The sequence below is a fragment of the Cupressus sempervirens genome, chromosome 8 (assembly GCF_028749045.1).
Source record: "Cupressus sempervirens isolate cs-2001-9-10 chromosome 8, ASM2874904v1, whole genome shotgun sequence".
Lineage (NCBI taxonomy): Eukaryota > Viridiplantae > Streptophyta > Pinopsida > Cupressales > Cupressaceae > Cupressus > Cupressus sempervirens.
Window position 1 is genome coordinate 179,222,002 of NC_143125.1, and position 18,419 is coordinate 179,240,420.

At 34.7% G+C, this 18,419-nt stretch overlaps 1 protein-coding gene across 1 annotated transcript in view; it reads left to right on the forward strand.

Annotated features, from left to right (window-relative positions):
- Positions 1-491: 491 nt before the first annotated feature.
- Positions 492-18,419, forward strand: part of LOC149542147 (F-box family protein with WD40/YVTN repeat doamin) — a 174,236-nt gene continuing 156,308 nt past the window's right edge. Inside the window, exons 1-3 of the mRNA XM_089797181.1 lie at positions 492-955; positions 9,977-10,177; positions 17,092-17,146. Of these exons, the coding sequence (XP_089653307.1) occupies positions 813-955; positions 9,977-10,177; positions 17,092-17,146 (399 nt within the window). The 5' untranslated portion in view covers positions 492-812. The remainder of the gene's footprint in view (positions 956-9,976; positions 10,178-17,091; positions 17,147-18,419) is intronic.

Here is an 18,419-nt window from a genome sequence, read left to right on the forward strand (position 1 = left end):
ATTAGAATCTTTCTTTGTAATAAAGCCAAGCGTGAAAATTCAAATAATTAGATTCAAAGATTGTTCAATATATTATTGACTAAGAGAAGGGGAATAAATGCACATTCCAATATGTTGTCTAACTTTTTGTATTAAAAAATAATATAAAATATATTTTACTATCGACTAAAATTTTACAACTTTTGAATGCAACTTACTAGTAATATTTTAAGAAACAATTTCGATATTATTTTTTTGACGAAACACAATAAAATGTAACAACAAACTTAATAATCAAAATTCATCGGCACAAAAGAAATTTTAAAAAGCTCTTTCAAAGAGCTTAAAGTTATAGCACCTTTTTTTTTCTTTTTTTTTTTTGAAAATCTATAAGCTACTTGAAGAAGATAATTTTAACCCATAATATAACCCACAGATCTACAAGACCATAAACTTATATAGAATTATTTTGTTTTTTCTATGAAATTAATGATAGAACGTTATTTGATCCTGCCTTGAGGTAATCATGCAGGTCCCATAGACTACTTTAGCCTTGAGAACGACATTAAAATCTATCATATCATATCAGTGGAAAAGACTCCAAATTCTCTCCAATTGAACTTCCACACCTCTTCGACTTCCCATTGCACTCTAAGGATTAATTGAAATTCTCTAAAATGCTTATGCAATGATTGAATTTGTAAAATTTACAGTTGAAATTGCCCTGGATTGTCTAAAATGCTTATGCCATGATTGAATTTGTAAAAAATTACAGTTGAAACCTTGCCCTCTCGGAAATTTAAGGCAAAAACATTTAAGCGGCCTTCGAGATAATGGCGAGCTGGAAGGACAACAATCGAGTTCTGAAGAGAAGGAAAAATCCAATAAATGATGTTGGGGCTGATGTTTTGCTCAAGATTTTCAGTTATTTGGATCTTTTGGACCTTGCGCGGGCTTCCACAGTCAATAAATCTTGGTAAGATTTGTAAACAAATGTTTGCTCTACGTTATCTACTAGATCGCTGTATACGAAGAATTGACATTTTCGGAGCTCCCATTGCATTATTTTACCTTTATGTTACTCATTCCGGGCAAAATAACATTCCTATGAATCACTCTCGTTCGATAAAATATCATTGTCATCATTAATCACGCAGTGATACGTAAATTGTCATAGTCGTTTTTTTAACAATTTTTTAATTTTCTTTTCCTTTTTCAGTTTATTCTATTTTCAATTTTATTTTTCGTTCGGCAGAGTAAGGCACGATGTTGGGGTTTCCGATGATTTTATAAACCTATGAGACTCTTCAGACCCGGCTTACTGTCTCCCTGCCAAGCGGAACCTCACTAGCTCGTTTATCGAAGTTTATAAAATGAGCATAATTTACAAACTGTTTGTCACAGTTGCACATGTCTATTCTGTGATTTTGTTTCAGAACACAGTCTCTTTCAAAGAGTTCTAATTAGAATCCAAATTCTGGCATAATGCCCGCAGTCGATTTCATGTTATGTCTTATTAACATGAATATTCAGATAAGTTCACGTTGTTATTGTTACTCTTGTTTTGAGTAATGTTAAATATGTACGGTGAATTCATTGCAGATCATTCTATTATGATATACAGTACTTTTCTGATGAGGGTTTTGGACTAAACAAATAGGTGATTGCAGTGTAGTTGAGTGTAAACTTTAACCCTTCGTAGCTTCTTCCCGAGGATAGCTTGATTTGGTTTATGTAAATATCAGCTCATTGACCTAATAAATTTTGTGTAGATAATCTCATCCAACACTCTTCTGCTCAGCAATCTTATAAAAAGTTAGGCAGGATTTGTGGGTTAAATGTAGGATGTGCTTTGGTGATGTATGAAATCTAGATAAACCCCTTCAAATTTGTAGAATATAATTACAATTTTTGGTTGGTAATTTTTCCTTGTGGCGAGCCATTTGGTTTAGATATTATGATTGAGGAAAAACTGACAGCACTTGCACCTATCCTTCGCCTGTTGATGAGCTTTCAGGCAAACTTCTTGTATCAAATGCTTTAATATAAACTCTCGAATCAAATATTCATATGAAATGCTCAAATTTGAAATACCCACTAAATATTTTGAAAATAGATTCCATGAACAGAAAAAAAGCATTTGCACACACATGCTGAAACTGGACGTTTCATTCAGGTGACCCATTTAACTATATGGCTATTCCAAAAGTTTATAAAGATTTTATGAAATATTGCTGATTATGCATATTGAAAGTACTTAAAAAAACAAAAAAAAGCTAGCAAGAATGCTTGAATCCTACAAGCTCGAAATGCAAATGCAATCTTCTTATAAAGCTGCCCTCAAGGGAGCCAGAGGGTTTTCATCCTCCAGTCTCTAGGATACCAGTGAGATTTTGTCCTAAGATCTTTGGAACCCAAGGGTTTGCATACTTAGATCCACCAGGTTAGTGCAAGTGCACAAATTTTGTTTGAAATTGTCAAAAGGTGCAAAATGATGCAGCCATCTGCCTGAAATAGAGATTTGAGGGTCTAGCATGGGACCGGCATTTTTTGGTGGGTGTTTGAGAGTTTCCTTTTAATTGTGTGTTTGTTTAAAGCCATTAATGCATTCTAGTTGTATGGCATGGTAGTTAAAATCCCTTGTTTAGATGACTAGAGTTTATTAAAGGCAAGTTAGGATGTAGGGGTTTGCAAAATTGTTTGTTTTAAAGTTGTGTGTCCCCGAGGGACGAGCAAATGATGTTCTAGAGGTTTGGGGTTGGAGTGTTAGGAATTCACATGCCATAGGGTGCATGAGCAACATGGATTGGGCAATTAGGAGTAGGATGCTTTTAAATTGATTTTCTGTGCAATGTTGACATTAAGATCCTTGGAGGTTCGATGTTAGGGGTTTGAGGAATGGGTGCTAGGTCATAGGGCAATGCAAATGTTTGTTGGTTCGAAAAGGTACTGTGGCAGAGCATTTGACATTGAGCCATAACGATACTTAATATAGGAGCCAATAACTATTAGGCTTCGAAGATACTAGATTTAAGGATTTTGTGTTACGCTTCAAAGGTACCCAATAAAGGAGTCTGAAGTAAGCTTTGGGGATAATGTAGGAGTGAGCAAAGATCGATATCAAGATAAACTTATTATGGAGGGGGCAAGTATTTGACTTTAGGATGCCCAATGCAAGATGGATTAAGGATTTGGAATATGGGATTAGAAGTTACTCGATATAGGAGTGTAGGGATTTAAGTTGCAACATACTCAATATTGGCTAGGATCGAGGACGTGGCATAGTTACTCTAAGAATACTCCCTTAAGGTATGCTGAAAAGGGAGGGTTTCGAAGCTCGTGATATTGTAGAGGTTGTGACTTGAGGATTTTAAACACTTTGGAATTGGAGTGTAGCGGGGAAGGGAAAATCTACATATCGGAAGGGAAGTGTGGATCAAGATTTGGATTTCATGGGGTTGAATATCTTTCGGGCATGTTGATGAGGAAAATGTTGCGAGAGTGATATAATGTTGTTTAGGGCTTGGAGGTAGCCCTTTTATTGAATTGACTTCAAGTTTAGCATGCTTCGTTTACAATTTATTGTAATTGATTTTTACTTTTTTTGGAGAAGTCTTGTTAAACACAATTGTATCATAGTAAGGGATGCCACCTCAAGATTTGGGCTATCTCCTACTCTTCTTAGAATCAATCACCTCTTGTGCTCTTGTGTATTTTGATAGACTTGGGGCTTATTATGTTTAACGGTAATGACCCATATTGTTATACTTGTTGGCCTCATTTTGGCTCCACCACATTTTAAACTTTCCATGTCGAAATGAGCATTTAAGTCCTTTGTCAAGCTTCTTTTAGTTGTTGAATGGCTGCGTTGCCTATTTCCTACATTAGTTGTCATACTTGTTTATCTCTAAATGGTCATGTTTAACATGGTTCATCTTAGTTCCTTGTATTAATTTTGTATAGATATGTCAATTCGAAGGGAAAAGTTTGTGATTTCAACTGGAACTATTAAAGCAATTATCTCGTTTGATGAAATTTGTGAAAACAATTTAATGTTTAACGGTAATGACCCATATTGTTATACTTGTTGGCCTCATTTCGGCTCCACCACATTTAAAACTTTCCATGTCGAAATGAGCATTTAAGTCCTTTGTCAAGCTTCTTTTAGTTGTTGAATGGCTGCGTTGCCTGTTTCCTACATTAGTTGTCATACTTGTTTATCTCTAAATGGTCATGTTTAACATGGTTCATCTTAGTTCCTTGTATTAATTTTGTATAGATATGTCAATTCGAAGGGAAAAGTTTGTGATTTCAACTGGAACTGTTAAAGCAATTATCCCGTTTGATGAAATTTGTGAAAACAATTTAATCTCAAAATCCACAAAGGATGAATTAAAAGGCTTTTATGAGTGTGATAAAAGCAAAAGGGTTTGTTAGGGATGTTTTTAGTGTCGTACACACTACACAATATGCCTAGGTTTGATGAGAAAATATTGGTCTAGGCAAAAGATATGCTTAAACTTTCTTTGTCAGAGGTATGGGTGTATGGTGGCTTTTAATTTTTTCTAGATTCTTTATTATTGGACCATTTCACGTTATTTTACAGTGACATTCATGACATTTTTCCTCACTAATGGTTAAAAATCTTAAAACTAGAAATTTTAAAATTTCTTTGTTTTTAGGTTCCCATGGTTTTGGTAACCCTCGGAACACTTGACCATTTACAATGACTTTCAAAACTCAACAACACTGTAAAAACAGTGAACCACGGGGATGCATTCCCTCCAAAATTGTGGAATGTTTCTCTTGGAGTTTAGCATACTATGGATTTCCTGGTTTTTTGACAGATTTTCTTTTCAAATCACAGAATTTCATTTGATTTTATGATCAATTTTTCTGCAAATTGTGATTGATAGTTTCTATTTTCTGCCATTTTTGGAGTTGGATGGAGTTTTCACCTTATTTTTGCATATTTTGGTCAAAATCAAGGGTTTTCCTCCTGCTGGCAGTTCCGGGCAAAGTTTTGGACTTTCCCCTAAGGTTTTGATGATTATTTATTTAAAAAATGTAGTTTTTTCTGTTTGGCATGACTGGTTGCTTGTTTCAGACCTACACATGATCAAGGGTTCAGCTTTTTGCAAAATTTGCAGCAAAAATGTGGTTTTCTGAAACTTTTTGGCGATGACCTAGAGTTTTTCCAATTTTGTACAAAAAATTGTGACTTTTCCTACTTTTTTTGGGCTATTTTTGGCACATAGGGATTCTGGACAGCTAGATTTTTGAATGCTTTTGTCCAAAAAAAATTGGCACTCTCTCGAAAACCAGGTTTTTGACCCATTTTTAAAGAAAATTGTGATGTTTTAAATCATATTACTCTTTCTGGGATAGATTGTGTAAAAGTTTTTATCACCAATGTTTCATATCATACTACATGATCCATCATGTTCCTTTGCTCTCCTACAACCTGATGATGGATCGTGTAGTATGATCCGAAACATTGGTGTTAATTTTTTTACAGTCTATGCCAGAAAGAGTAAATGCATTAATATGGATTGTGGAAATCAAATAGACTTAATGGTTGTTTAATATTTAAAAAATTCAGGTAATTTTTATTGCAGTTTTTTGATAAAATTGAGGATTGTACCTAGCTGTCTGGGTTTTGGCAATTTTATTTTTTGTTTTTTTCAAAGTTTCTTGGGTTTCTTATTTTCCATTTTATGGAGTAGGGATGACCTCTTTAGTCAACATCATGTTGGAAGGCAGCAAGAAGTACACTAGCAAAAACTGCAATGCTTGGAAATAGAGGTTGCTCACTATTTTTGAGTCTGGGCGCCTTGACTGAATTGTCATAATATGGATACCCATCAGACAATTGTAGTGAAGTAATGGACAATTACAATGGTTGATTGTGAAGCCATTATGCTTATTGTACTATCTATAGCAGATGAAATAATTTCAAAGATTCTTTGGGGCACGTCTTTATGGATTTGGAAATGCCTGTTAGATCTGCATGAGACATTAGATAAAGGCGGTGCATTCATCTTGAAGATCATATTCTTGATAATGATAGACGAGAGTTGTCTTTGCAGGATCAATGCATGAAAATTAGAGACATATGTGATCAGTTAGCTTCTATTGGTTGCATGGTGGATGAAGAAGACATGTCAGTCATAACGCTTAAAGGCATACCACGGTCTTATGAGCATTTCATAAAAACCCTCACCATCATGTCTACCAATGTTTACCTGTAGTTCAATGACAGATGCAATAAACTCTTATAGTTTGACAGATGGAAATATCGATTAAGTAGCGGTAGTGGTTCATTGAGTGCAAAACAGGCCTTTGTAGTGAATGACAAAGACAAGTGGCCTTAGAATAAAGGTCTAGCACAGAATGAAAAAAGTTCCAAGAATCTGCATTCTTTTGCATGTCATTATTGTGATAAGCTTGGTCTCATCAAAGGCTCATGTCGCCGGATGTTTGGAGCAGGAGTCAGCCTTCCATGCTTTTTGATCAGTAGAGTATTTTAAGTTTTGAGTTTGGCTTGGTATAGTTAATAAATTGATCATTTAGGGAGGGTATCATTTGAATAATATTGCAATATTTCTTTTTAATGGTCAAGTGAGTCGATACTATAATCTTTGGGAAGTTTCCTTATTCCCTTCAGTTATCTTCTGGTTTTCTTAGTTGTGGATCTTTTTAAAATTTTTCATTAAAAAGGGTAAGTGCTTTGATCTGGAGCTTTGAATTGGTTAAGTCACAAATGATAGACCTCATCCTCAAGGGGATTTAAACTTTGATGGCAAGATCAACAACACAACAACTTAACCATCACAGCATGTCAATGCTGGTTTGGTTCTTATCCTATCCGATAGATCTTTTATAAACACTTATTTAAGGAGTTGTTCGCTTCTCTGATTGGTAATCGATATCAAAGCTCATCCTGATTATCTATATCATTACCTTTTGTAAAAAGTTTTTACTGTCTTCGGACCTTTCTATTTCTCACTATGCGTTGGATGTCATTAGATCTAGAGATTCTAGACTATAGAGTGTGGTTAAGAAGTTTTCTTTAATAACATTAATTATCAGAGGCATCAAAGATTATTTTTGATGGTTCTTTGCACAAATGTATGTGATACTAAGTGTTTCTTCTTTCCAAATTTTCACTAAATGATAGTGTTACAACTCTTTAATGCAATGAAGGTTGAGAATTCTCGAAGACAAATGTTTGAGCTTAAAATTATTGACAGATAGAACGTCTGAGTTGTTTCTTAATTGGTTGTGATACCTGTGGGCTGTGATAAACAAATTTTGAAAATACAGGATCATTATTTTCTGCGAATTCGTCACAATGAACAACTTGAAAAATAGTTCTACTCCAGTTTGCATTGATGAATCATTATCGAATTTTAGAATAGGGTGGAGATTGATGGGCAAGAGGAAAGTATTACAGGTTGAAAAGAACTATGGTGGTCTTGTGGAAATTCAAGCAACATTGGAGAAGGATTGCTGTATGTAAAGAGTGATTTTCTTTTGATAGATAAAAGGCTGGACCCAAAACTAGCAGAGAAAAACAGTAGGATGTATGATTTACCTTGACTGTCTATTCTGCCTTTAGATACCACCTAGGAGCACATACCATCGGAAATATTATTCATTTATGAAGGTTGGTCAATCTCTTCCTTTCCATCTTATTTGCCATTGTCATCAAGTTTTGTTTTAGCTATTTGGAAGCATCTGATGTTCTGTTAGAATCTGAATTGCCCTTTCTATGTTTGGAGTTTCCCTGATTACGTTAACAGATTACTTAGCTTTCAAATAGTATATTATATTCTGTACTAGGGTCAATAGTATATTATATTCTGCACGAGGGTTACCGGCATTCTGGCAGCTTATACATTTTGATGATTAGCAGTCAATCATTGTAAACTCTGATACAGAGAACAAAGAAATCTAAACTAAACTGCTATCATATAAATGCTATTATAGGATCTGGCTGTTATGTTTGTCTTGCTCAGCTTAGATGTGGATTGTCATTATCTATTGCTCTACTACCCATGACAATTCCGTGATTTTACCAAATCAAGATTATGATACTAAAACAGAAATGTATAATAGAATCAGTCCTTTACCATTCTGCATCGCAAGCATATAAGAAACCAAACATTAAATTTTGATCAAATTAGACTACTTTCCTGGTTATCGTTATCCACACCATTACTACCTATCTTCTGAATGAAGCTCTATTATTTAACAAAGCAGAGAGACAGCCAAAAACTATATCATAAGTTCATTTATAACATAAAGAAAATTCACAGAAGCTTCAGAAGTGTATATCTTAGACTATTGGTTCAGATATATAAATGGACACCCCCTCCCCAGTAACTGCAGAAATCCATCTTCTTTATTCTGGAAATCGGCCAATTAGACCTGATGAACAGGAACAATTTAGTCATAAACTGTCTAACCAGGAGGCTCATTATCCTAACAAGCCAAGAAGGAAGGACAGGCTATATTAAGATCTATTCCAACAGGCTATGGACTACGTATGTGCAAACCTCTTTCTCCATTGCCGTGGGAGGGCTATTTTCATTAGGGCTCAAGAGGCCAGCCTCATTCTCTGCAGCATTGTTTGGCTTCCTTGCTTTACTTGTGTTCCTTCCTCTTCCAATGATAATCCCGGGAAGAATTTGAATCCTCACTACCACTACATCTTGAAATGTTGTTGAACTTCATATCCTTCATTTGCCATGTATTCCACTCAACATTTTTTTCTTTCGGATTCCTTGAGATGCAAACACTTTTGAAGGAATTCTATGTTTCTGATTATTGCCCGTTTACCCTCATTGAATGCCATGGTATCTTTTATCACCTGCAGTGGTTGTTTTACCGTGCATTATGATGGACAATAAAATTTGAATCCCAAGATATAAGGTAATAAATAGGAAAAAGTAATGGTGAATCACAAGAAATAAGGTAAATTAGGAAAAGGAAATGGTTGTAAATTGTTTTAAAGGAAAATGATGGTCCCAAAGTAAAATATAAATGGTCAGGCAGAAATGGAAATATTGAAAGCCATGTACATTGTGAACAGTCCAATTGAATGAGATTTAAGGAAATTTAATTGCTGCTTGTGAAGTTAGTTTTATTGCAGTGATAATGCATAAAAGAAAGAATTCAACCTTTTAAATTACAATAATCCTTCAGTCATTGCAGCTTCCTAGATGCGATTCAAGCAAGGCGAATATTTCCGAACCTGAAGAATGCTAATAGAACAGAAAACTAATGTAATCCACTTTCAATAGGGGGCCCTTGTTTTCCTTGGTCCAGCAGAGACCCAGTATCCATTTTGACTTCATAAGCATGATTGATTGCAAGTGCTACTTCTGGCTTCAACCACGTGAGATCTTTTTAGCATCAACATTTTGGATTACATTTTGAGATCCTTATGCTCTCTTGACTGTGGAAATTTAATGTTGTTGAAGCATGATTGATATGCAGAATCATTTAGCTATATTCATTTTTGATAAATACTGAAATTTTGGATCTGTACTCATTTTATTTTATTTGTCCATCATTAACCAAAATAAGATTTAAGATTTTTGTCTACTACTACACTACAGATTATCGGAAATAACAACTGCTTCAAAAAATATCAAGGAATTTCTGGCTGCCTTATCCATTACTAATTTCTTTGCCTACCCATTACTAATTCACTTTTGAAGATATTTTTCATCTATTTCTGTTACTTTTTAAGATTTAGCATACAGCTGTACCATTTTTTTTTCTTACTAGATCCTAATTGCCTTGTTGTATATGATATGTTGTCAAGTCATTATCTGTGATCATGCAGAGGCCTTCTGAAGGATACTGAGTGCAGGGTAAATCGGAGAGTTCATGAATCTTTTTCTAATTCTGTTAGCCTATAACCATGCTACTTTCCACTTGTTATGATATATCACACATTTGTGATTGTTTCTATTTTTTTTTGCAGGCACGATGTTATTGAAAGATCTTCTTTATGGAGAGATGGATATTATATGCAAAGACATCAACTCTTTAACCATGTGATGGAGGGCAGTCTATCAGAAACATCACCGAAGAACTGGGTGAGACAACTTGTGAGTGAGCAGCACAAATCTGCACTTGTTCATGGTTCATGTCAAGTTTGCCGTTGGAAAGGTCATTCTACTGGGTATGCATTTTGTAGATCTCCAATCTCTCATGGTTCAGTCTATCCTATTTTAACATATTCTTGTACAACCCTTTTAAAAATCTGTAATGCTGATAGAAGTGTGTTGTGCCTTGCACATGTGCCCCGTCTGAAATAGGGACCCCCTTTCTCCCTTCGTTTTTTTTTCACTTTTTAGTGTGGTGTTTTTCCTTTTGGCTTGTCATTTCCAGTTCTGCCCCTTCAGGGCTGTTGAGAGAGTTTTCACTTTTAAGGTCTTGTTAGCCCAGATGGGTTAAGCTTTGTCCAAGGGAAGATGTCTTGTAATCAATAAATTACAATGAGGGAGTCTCAAGTCAAATGAATTTTCATTTGTTGGAAATTTTCTTTGTAGGGAATGTTCATTTTTTGGGGATTCCTTGTCTTGATGGAATCCTTGATAATTCCATGTCTTGGCAAAAGGTCCAACACGTGTGGAATCAGAAAAAAGGAAAAACTATGGAAATTCACGAGTTGGCCAAAATTTCAAAAAAAAATCTAAAAATTCCTTGAAAGGCCAAAATCTCCAAAAAAATTCCTTGAAGGGATAAAAGTTCCAAAAGTTCAATAAGTGCCCCAAAGTTTCAAAATCCATGAAGAGCTCAATGCTCCAAAATTTGAAGAGAGCTCCAAATCCCCAAAATTCCATGTGGAGCCAAAACTTTGAAAATATAAGAACAGGCTGAATTTCTGAGAATCCAAGGATAAGCCAAACGTTGGGAAATGTATATAAAGACTTGGATTCAATCACTGCTAATGAAGTTTTCAATATTTGATGTAATGGTGATTTTATTCATGGCATAGACATGTGTTTAGTGCAATTCTTTTAGAATTTAGGAGTGATATTTTATTCATCCTCTTTTTCCTAGATCAAATGCAGCTTGTCAAAATTGAGAACTTTTCAAGAATTGCAATGCTGAAGTACGAGAATCGGTTGCATTGATGTGCATTTTATGGGGAGTTTTGGATGCGTTTATATTTATATATTTGAATATATGTGTGTGTGCAAAGAAACACAACAAATATATAAAATTAAATCATTTAATAGTATGATATTTCATCACTGATCAAAATTAATACTAAATGCCAATTGATAATTCACAAATATTCAAATAACTAAAAAGCCATATCATATTTGGTGTTTTGGGTGGCCTAAATCCTATTGGCTATCATTTGGTCTCATGCATGGATGCTGATTCTTCTTCTTCTGCTCTCTTCCAGTGTCAGTTTTTTCTTGATTGTATGGTGGCCTCAGTTTTGTATGATGAGGCATTGTAATGTATCAATCTTCATGAGCTTCGGCACTGGCACATCTATATTCCTATTGTATCATTCTACTATGTGGGTCTGGGTTTCTATTTGTATCTACCATAGTTTGCAGACTCGGACTTGGAGAGTACTCGGCAAGCCCAAAATTTTCAACTCGGAAAAAACTCGGCATATACTTGACAAAAACTTGGGGAAAACTCGGCAACTCAAAAAGTACTAAAATATAAAATCTCTTAAAAGAAACATATATTTTTTGTAGAATACAATTACAAAATGTATTAAATTAGTAATTGACATTTCAATAGAGAAAATGTGTAGTTTTATAGCACTAAAATGATGTGAAAAGTGCATCTAATCCAATGTTTTACCTGCATCAATAGTTTTACCTACATTTTTTTAACATCTATAAATACGCGAGAGTTAAACTTGAGAGTACTCGCACTGCTAAAAAACTTTAGAGTACTCGGCAACTTTGAGAGTACTCGGAGAGTTTGCAAACTATGGTATCTACATTGCACAAATGGCTATTGGTGCTTATCTGGGTAGTGTATAGGTCTGGTTTCTACTATCTTTCTGTAACTTGTTTGGCGATGACCGGAGTTTTCCTTTACTGGTTCTTTTCTCCGGGAGCCTTTTTGAACCAGTTTTATTATTAATATAAATATATAAGTTTCGCCAAAAAAAAAAACCAATTCATATACGTCTATGTTCACGATTCCAATGCAAATCAGAAAAATCATGCAAACTTGTAACTGCTGTAGGTGGTATAGCTCTGTCTGGAAGAAAATGGCTAACACCAGAGCTAGGGTTTGAGGCGGTTTGACCCTCAAAACTAATTGCTGAACTGCCTGTGACAAAATGAGCATTCAGTGTGATCAGACTGGATGCTGCAGTGCATGTATTTGTTACCCTATTTCAAACCTGTGCTTGTAGAAGTCCTTGTAGGTAAAAAGTTGGTTATTTCTTTGAATTATCACCCTTCAATAAAGGATCTTGAGTAGTGAGACTGCTGATGGCCCTCTAATGGTGAGTGATTAGGCTTGGTACTGTCAATTGTGATGATAGTCGTTGTCACTGGGTTGCTAAATAGATGAATCAGACAAAACCCTAATGCTGCCTGAGATTGCAGCAATGTTCTGTCATAAACATGACAAACCTCAGGTCAAATGAATGGTAAACAAAGAAAATTCATACTGAGATGCTCTGTGGATGCTTTCCAGTGCCTCCTCAGTGCATCTACAGGCCTGTGGTGCGCTTCCTGGGTGCCTCCGGAGCACTTCTGTCTCACATCTGCATCTGCATCCAGTGCCAGGAGAGAATTGGTAACTAAGCTCTGAAGATTGCATCTATTTTGTTGTTGCTGTGATTTAATCTGGTGCAGCAAAATCTGATTAACATTTTGGAATTCATCTGTTTGTATCAGCAATTTTTTGTTTGGGATCCTTAGTTTAGCTCTCTAGACTTACTCTTTTGAAGTTCATTTGGAATGAGTCTTAGACTTTAGTAAGTTGAATAGCATCCAACTTTTATTGCTAAATCTGATGATATGAGATTTTAGATCTTAGGACTTTCTAAGAAATTTTGCAGGACCAAAATTCCATCTTGTTAGTGTAGGGTGCCTTGTGATACCGACAAATCACATAAGTTCACTGAGTTAACTGAAGCACAGTCAAGACCTGATTACTAGAAGATTCCTTTCAAGAGAGAATAGGATACCCAGTGTATCTAATTCGTAGTTGGAGAGTGCAAAATCACCTGTCAACAATGGTCCATGGGGACATTTACCATACATTTTTGTGGGTTGTATGTGATATCCCTGTCAAAATACAAATTATATAATAAACAAGAATAATGTAATTATAAAATAAATATGTAGTAATCTCTGCTGGATTGGGTCAGAAATATTGAACTTGGACTAACGAGAATTTCGTCAAACAGTTGTCAGGTAAACAAGACCTTAAGTAAAAATAATTCTGACATACCACTGTACTGATTGCTAGCAGAAAAGTTATGAAGTAGTTATATTAAAGTATGAAATTGTGTTCTTTCAACAAGTCCCTAAATGGTGGTTCAAACACACAATATTACAATAACGAATTCTAATCATGCTAACAAACCTACAGCTGTTGCAAAATGAACTGATGACCGGTATTCAACTTCATATATAAAAGAACATACAGAGATTTGAATGCGGATTGGGTAACTAGTATACAGACCCATTATTAATGTGAATACCAGATTGGAGGTCCAGTTGTGCCCTTAAGGTCCTCCTAGCGACCACCTCCTTATTTCTGATCTGAAATACTGTCTGCCGTCTGTTGTATACTGAACCTGACTGCACTTCTTTACCTTCATTCTCTCTTCAAGATTCACTGCAGCTAGAGTAGACTGGTATATGATCAGATGGAATGGTGATGGTGTTCTTAATGCTGAGTTATTGACTCCGAGTCCCTGCCAAGTATACAATTGCCCTTGCAGATCCTCCAAACTCGGTAACTTTTCGCTGTTATTACTCCCGACCTGCTACTTCTGCGAAGATACTCACGTGTGGAAGTTGCTATGAAGAACACCAGACTGCCATTCAGTCCTCCTTATCTGCTACGCTTCCAGTTCTGGAATATTATGTTAAACCTCTCGGTTACAACCTTGCTGGAATGGAAACAGTACTTACATGGGGAACTACTCTTCTGCCAAGAGATGACTGTCCACTCTTCCTTGACGTCCAACTCCAACTTTCCAGTTAACACCCTGTGTGTGGTGTTAGACACTACAAACTTTAATCACCTTTCTGCCCTGGAGCTATAATCTCCTGAGATCAACGTATCATTCCAGTCCTTAATTCTGAAAGTGCAATGTGAGTGCCGGGTTTGCGTCCAGCCCCACCTTTTTCCTTAAGGGGTTTCGTCCTTAGGAAATTTCTAGTCACTTTTCAGCTACTCTTAGGATTTTAGAAAATAACATAAATTCTCATTGTGACAATCCCAATGTAAAAGCTTTCTTATATAACCTTGAAATGTGGAGAGATACAAACACTTTAGCAACGTGGGATAAAAGACTATTTCGTCTTTTAGTCACTTAAGTCATTTTGTCCTAAAGTGATTTTAAATAGTAAAGTACTTTACATTTCAACTCAATAAAATAAAGTGACTTAAACATTAGGATTTCCCAATTAAAATCTCGTCAACTGAAACCTAAACTCCTGCCACTGACTGGCATCCTAAATCACATGCCATTAGCCTATCCGGATGGGAAGATAGACCAACTGGGTGCCATTCAGGGTAGTGCGGAAAAGGGGACATTACAAAATATAAAAACAATTATAATGACAAATGAACTATATTCAGAATATAGAATAGTTATATTATAATAACCAATATTATTTATATATCAAAACTTATATATTAAATAGCTATTTAATTCCAAATAAAATATTAAAGACATAATATTTTTTATAATAGATTGTTAAGATATATAATTAAAGTATTAATACACGAGAACTAATTATAAATGTATTATCAATAAAATATATAATTAATAAATCCAGAAGTCACAATCCTTGCTTCGAAATGACATGCCAATTCAAAATAGTGATATAAAAAGTTTCATTCTTTTTTATTCTGAAGATATATATGGAGAAATATATATATAAATCCAGTCTGCAGAAAGTTTGAATAGAGAAATTTAAATTATTAAATTAATGTCCTCACAGGGACATTACACTGTACCTTCTTGGGATGTTTTGGGGATGAGTGATGAGAGACAACTTGTGGATTTTTCCCAGTAGGACCCAAAATAAATCATTTTTGGGATGTGCTTGATTGAAGAGAAAGTCTTAGAAACACCCAGAGAACAATCAACTCTCCCCTTTTTGCATTTTTTCTTGATCGTTTCAATCATCTAACACTTTGTGCAACTTATCATTGATGCCTTTCAAGCTTGTATGCTGCTAAGTTGAGTCTAGTCATAAAATTTGACTGACCTGTGTCACTCCTGTGAACTTTATTTGTTGTGTTTTACCAAGTATTTTTTAATCTTTGATGCTATTATGTTTATGTCAATATGATTAATTTTCAACTCTACCAATGTTATCATATGGATATCTGAAATTTCCCTGTTTTTACTTACATACATACAGATATGTTGTCATCCCCATCCCTGACCCTGTCCCCCTAAAATGGCCTAAAAAAAGTCTGTCCCTGAAATGGTCCCATGGATCCCCACTCTGGAAACTTGGCGAAACATAGCCCGTCAATAAATTGTCTTGTTTAGATATTTTATCTGTCTTTATCTTATTCAAAATCAGGCATATTAGACAGCTGAATTCAGTCATGATTGCAAGGAGCCCATTTATTGTTTTCGATATTAGATCTCTGTAAAGAACCATCATATGTGTGGCTGAGTGTCAATTGTTCTTACATTTAAATCCAGGTTTTTTTTGGTCCCCACATTCCATGTTATTTATGTGAACTTGCGAAAAGGATAGATGTAGTAGGTGGGTAAACCACATTAGCTAGGGTTTTTTGAGGAACTTTGTGTCTTCTTGGTAAAAATTGTACAGCTCAGGTTCTCGCAAGCAGGTCGTAGGAAACAAAAAAGTGGCCAGGATGTGGAGAATGGAATCCTATATGCAAAATTAACCTTGTCAATCTTCTTCTGAAATATGAACATTTTTTTCACCTGAAAAGTTCTTTAGATTTTCTGGTTTAAATTTCTGAATCTGTGAGAAATTCTTTCATTGTGTCAAATTATCTCTCAGACTCAGGCTTTAGATGCACCTATCACTTTGTAAACAAATTAAAATTTAACAACATAAATTGCTAGAACGTATGCAATATTCTGCCATGGAGGTGTCACCATAGGCACATGGTTATATAGAAATCTCATGGGATCTTTTTATTTTAGCATTCTGCTGCTGTACGTGGATTACAATGTAATAGGTCTTGCAATAATAAGGTGGTGGATAACTCCAATAAACTGACTTTTCTTGAAGCCTGTAAGTCTTTTGTTGAAACATGTTTAACTAAGTGATTTTCCTGTGGTTTCTTTTAACAAGATAGCCCTGGAATGAATACCCTGTCATTGCAAAAGCTTTTGAAATATTTACAGAAAATCTTAGAGAACCCTTGGATTTACAGATAAAGAAAATGTTTTAGATGTTTGATTTCAGAGGATGGAAAGCTTCTCTGTTGGGACTGCAAGTTAGCTTTAGTGTTCACCGAGAAAAACATAACAAATCATTTGTTTTAATAAGTTACTTATTGAATGGATGATGTCCCTTCATTTAACTCTATAAAATCTTTTAATGACTTTCTAGTAATGTTAATTATAATGACTATTCTACATGTCATTTATGTAAAACTTAATTATTTTAGTGATTCTGTATTTTTATTGTTATAATATAGCTGAATCTACATATTGGAGTTCTGAAATGGTGTGCCAGTGGTAGTGCCAAAGCAATCGAGATGAATATTTTTCTTATTTGTTTTATCTTATGCCATGTGTGAGATTTCTTTGCATTGTATTGATCTAGGATTCTAGAGTTCTACATTTACTCAAATTTGTATTTTTATTCTATTGATTAATGATAGCTGTCCTTTTCAAATACTGTTATTGAAAACATCAAACTGCAGGGTGAACAAGTGCAGGATAAGAATGGAATCAATTTTAACAGGGGTGGGTGATCAGGTATCATGTTCACCGACACTTATTCTTTCCTTTTATGTTCAGTTCTTTATTATTTTATTTCTTCAAATACTCTATACATTTATACTTGATATAGAAAAGTTCCCCTACATGGATGGTAGTCCATTTTTCAGATTTTAACTTTTACTCTAGAGTCTTAATACTACAAGAATATGAATTGTAATCTTGATGTATGCATCGACATGATGCTCATCAAGTTAGGATCATTCGATATAGATAATAATGTTGAATGTACTTATACTTGATGTGCAAATGATGTTTTTTATCACTGACAGCTATTAGACACTGTCTAGGTTAAGCTTGCCAGGATTTGGTGTCAATAAATTATGTTTTCACTCACAAGGGATTGAAAAGTTTCTTAATTTTACATGTGTATTGATTGCACATTGTATATAATTCAATTTTGGCATAATCACTAAATTTGGGTTAAGCAGGGTAGAAAGTAATATCTCATCCTTAACTATAACTTTTTGTAGTCACTCTTTATTCATCCTTAACTATAACTTTTTGTAGTTACTTTTGTTAACCCCACTTCTTTTCTGGTTTATGTGATAATGGATTCTATTATCTCATATACACAAGAAACAGTCGTTTTCATAGAAAAGCCTTTGTTACTAACTAAGCTATAGATATAATAAATGTTTTAGCTTTTTCTCCTTGATTAATGGGGCTCTTGTGTAATATCCTCTTTATTTGGACCTTGGAATTTAATTAAATAATTGAAATTGAAGTTGAAAAAATTTAAATTAATGATTATTTATTTTAATTATTTAATAGTCATTAAAGCGACATTTTGTGTCAACAAAGAGTTACAAAAGGACACTTGATATATTTCCCATTTGTAAAAGTTAAATATTAAAAAGTGAGGGAAATTTGAAAGGTTTTCTGGAAGCTTGCTTTAGTTATAAAAAGAGAGTGAGGGTCTCATTTCTGTATACTTGGTTTAATCATTTGATTGAAAAGCTCTAAGTGCTTACGGTTATTGGTTCAACAAGTCCTAGGACATGGGAGGATTGGGTTGAAACCCAAGTCCATTTTCTGGGTGGATTTGTGACAGTTTCACCTCTGCACTTCGTTGTTGAGTTTTTGGAGTTTTCATAGAAGGACAAATTTGAGAAGTCTCAATCTCAGACAATTTTTTTGGGTAGGGAGGTTATTGAGTATTCAAACTATTTGGCATCCCGTACCACCATACGTGAAGGTTTATTTGTTAATAGTTATTAATATTTTACGGTGGTTATCTCTATTTTGGTTT